The 3,760-nt window shown below is 40.1% G+C and overlaps 1 protein-coding gene across 4 annotated transcripts in view; it reads right to left on the reverse strand.

Moving 5' to 3' along the window:
- The window catches only part of ACAP3 (ArfGAP with coiled-coil, ankyrin repeat and PH domains 3), a 1,969,869-nt gene extending 1,966,746 nt beyond the window's left edge, over window positions 1-3,123 (reverse strand). For 3 of the 4 annotated variants that reach the window (XM_044063202.1, XM_044063201.1, XM_044063198.1), the window contains exon 1: window positions 2,873-3,122. In XM_044063202.1, the coding sequence (XP_043919137.1) occupies window positions 2,873-2,919 (47 nt within the window). In that variant the 5' untranslated portion in view covers window positions 2,920-3,122. Of the gene's footprint in view, window positions 1-2,872 lie in introns of all 4 variants that reach the window. The other variant, XM_044063200.1, reaches the window with a different exon arrangement.
- Between the last annotated feature and the right edge of the window lie 637 nt (window positions 3,124-3,760).

The raw sequence follows: 3,760 nt of genomic DNA on the forward strand, positions 1-3,760 counted from the left end.
TCCCGGTACATGTGAGGCAGAGCACCTCGCTGGCTTTGTTCAAGAGAAATCTTGACCAATGGATGGGAGATCGCAGGTATACCCCAGGGATTACCTCAGTGTCACTGCTTGACAGAGGCACAGCTAAATAATGGGCATAGTATCCTTCAAACTAAAGGGGTGGCGAAAGTCTCAAAACTCTGGGCTAGGCTTATAAATGCCCTAGGGCAGATAGCCTAGTATGAACCTATGAACCTAGCTGTACAGAACCAAGAACAGAATATGATGGGCTGTGATGCACCACAAATTGTCCTGTAAAGCAGGAGATCTCGGTGCAAATGCCATCCATTCCTTTGTAGCCACAACGACACTTCAGAGAGTGACTAACTTTTAGTAAGCTGATGTAAGCTTGGCTATTGAAATTTAAGTTAACAAGCTAACTGTATAGCTTCATTACAAGAGAAACAGAACAAAGGTTCTGCTTGCTGCTGTCTGTGCACAGCATATGATAAATAATTGGGAATTCTTACAAGGCATGGTGTTGCTGGCAGCTTGATACATAATTATGTGAATGAGAACTATGCAAATATGTGAATATATACACTTACATATTTGTGAATAACTGCACTTAGATATTTTCATGCAAAACATTTGCTAGTAACAATTAAAGATTGCTATATAGTGTGACTTATTTAAGTTTGCTATTTTTTAGCCAAAACCATGCCTGTAAAGAGACAATAATAGTCGCCAACACTCCCACATGGCAGAACAAATAAACAGTGAATTAAAGAAGAGCACCCCCCTCCCATGCTTTGCAAAACAATTCATGTTGGGCATTTCTAGTCACATTTTGGACATTAAATTGGCTGTTAGTAATGTTATTATTGTTATAAAGTAGATATAAAAAGCAATGACAACGTAAGACAACATAGAAACACTTGAATCCACCAAGAAATGAGTCTGATACTTAATTTTGTACCAAAAATGTATCCAGTTAATGAAAACAGGGAGTGGATGTGTGACAAACTACAACACAATAAAAAACAGTGCATCTTCCTGTACACAACAATGATTCTTACAGAAGCATCAAAGTCCATGTCTAAAGACTGATACACTGGAGATATTATTTATTCCACAGATATCAAACACACTCCTTGTTTTAGTTCCTGTAATTTGTTACCAGCGATGCAAAGTTTCTGCATTACAGTCTTTACTGTCAATAAATTATTCCATCGTTTAACTTCTTTTCTGCACTTTCTACACAGTAGCCATGAATGTCTTTCCAGAATGTTGCAGTAGGTAAGTAAATAGCAACAATGTCACAAAGTAAATGACTTCACAGTAAGTATTGCAAGACATAGAAATGACACAAACAGACTGCCTTCCTGCACCTATTAATGCTTCAAAATCAGGAAAGCCAAGCAGAAAATGTAAATACATTAGGCACTTACAAGCCAAACGGCACACATAATACAGGAGTTATTTATGGGATTCACCCACTTGGGGGTCACAACCCACTTCCATTCTGTTTCAAATAGACTCACAAACCCACGTTCTGGCTGGCAAACAAAGCAACATGTAAATTACGTGCACACATGATATATTCAACACATATATGTATAAGACACAAACGCACATTATGTATATATATATGTGTGTGTGCGTGTGTGTGTGTGTGTGTGTGTGTGTGTATATATATATATATATATATATATATATATATATATATATATATATATATATAAAATATATATATATACACACACACACATATGTAAACACACACACACACACAATTTCAGTATTGCATTGAAAAAAACTACCGAAAAAGCCAATTCATTCATTTGTTGTTTTAAACTATCACTCAGAGTGCTACACAGCAAAATACAAACACAGTTTGTGAGAGAGCACTTGAATATTCATTCTGATCGAGATAGGTACATCCTGCTTTTGTTTAGGTTGCAGGTCTCACAATGAAGAATAATGCACTTCTCAGCTGTTACACGCCCCACCGGATTGCTACAGAACTCTATTCTGGCTTCAAACCATCTCTTTCTCTCTGTCTGTGTTGTGTTACACTGTAAATCACAGAGAATCAGATTGGAAAATGGAGCGTGCATGCATCAAGCCAACATCCTTGACCTTGTACAGGAACCTGGCATGTTCTCTGTCAGCCACTGTATCGTACAACGAATGCAACCTTTTTTGTCCCCAACTTACATTATTTCTCCAATGGGTTGGTGGACTTTATTCTAAAATTCATGCAGCTTTCCGTCTGGGATGCTATATTAGACCATAACGGCTGACATTCCTCAGGGCGATTTTTTAACCCCAGTTCCCTCCCCCCCTCCACCAGCACACACTGAAGAAACAGCAGACCGTGTTTGTAATTCATTGCATTAATATGCAAAACTGGTTTGTTTGCAAAAAAATGTAATGATGGGGCCAGTCCGTTCTAAACGTGCAACAGAAACAAAAGGGGCACCTTCAGAATCTGAACGATTGTTTGAAAACCAACGAGGTACTTTAAATGATGCACACTTACTACAATGCCACGCCACTAATGCATGCCGTGCCACTCAAATACCTTACTAAACTTAAACCTTGTAAAATGTAGCAGGTAAAATAAGATAAAGTGGAGAATCTGGCGCGGTTATCTTCCGCCAACATTTCAAAAAAAAAGGAAACTGACAAAAGGTTATGAGCTCAGTAAACAAAACCCATTATGTACAGCTACTTCAAACCACCCAGCGCTGAAGCAGCCTTAAGTGGAAAACAAGGAGGCTCGCAGCAGCAGAGCCGCAGGCAGACAGAGCATCGATACATTTGCTGGCAACATTGTAGCATCACAGAGCACGGGGCAGCGCTCTCGCGCTCGCCTTCTTTAACTTACCTGAATCGGGGAGAGTCCTTAATGCATTCTTCAAAATCCACCGTCATTTTCGTAAATTAATCCCCCTTGTTTATATCTACGGATCTCCTTTCAGTCATACAAGTTCATCCCCCGGTGTTTTCTGCAGTCCGAATCGCCAAGAAGAAAAAAAACTCCAGCGGTGCGCCTGCCGGTCGGACGAGGCTCAGCCTGCAGTGGGATAGTCCACGAGACAAGTGACAGCCAGACGGCTGTTCGCGAGCCCTGTCACAGCTAAGGGAGCGTCGCGAGCGCTGTCAGAGCTAGGGAGCGTCGCGAAGGTGCCAGCTTGTCGAGGAAGAAGTACTATGTTCCAACCATTGAGGGACGTGCACTACCAAAACGGGGGGGGGGGTTGCCTTGGTTACAAAGAAAAGATATTTTTCCTTTTTCATACCTACATACACCGCAGTGCTTCGGGTCAATCCTTTTATAAAGGACACTGTTTTACCTGAAATAAGCATGACCGTGGCATTGTCAATTTTTGAGCATTCGGTAGGTTACTGAGTATATTTGTGCTAATCTAGCAGAAAAAAAATTAAAGTCTTTAATGTTCTTGTTTAAAAATCTTTGGGGTATTTCCATTTAAGTTATATGGTTGGATGTGTACATACCAAAGTGGGGACTGTATTTGATGATGGATCAGATAAGGAGATAATACACCGGTTGTTGACTTCCTTGGATCTAGACAATATTCCTTAGGAAATAAACTTTAACTGGGCTATACAGAAGATATCCTATAAATGAAGCAGGAAGACTGAATGAGACAGAGTTGTCCACACACCTACCCAGGTCTCTTATTATGACCATGTCTGTTTGAAGGTATAAAGAGGAGTACCTTTTAAAATGTATGAGGTGAGAGAAGCTTTT

Source organism: Protopterus annectens, chromosome 2.part1, assembly GCF_019279795.1.
Source record: "Protopterus annectens isolate FY-2018-M chromosome 2.part1, PAN1.0, whole genome shotgun sequence".
Taxonomy (NCBI): Eukaryota; Metazoa; Chordata; order Ceratodontiformes; family Protopteridae; genus Protopterus; species Protopterus annectens.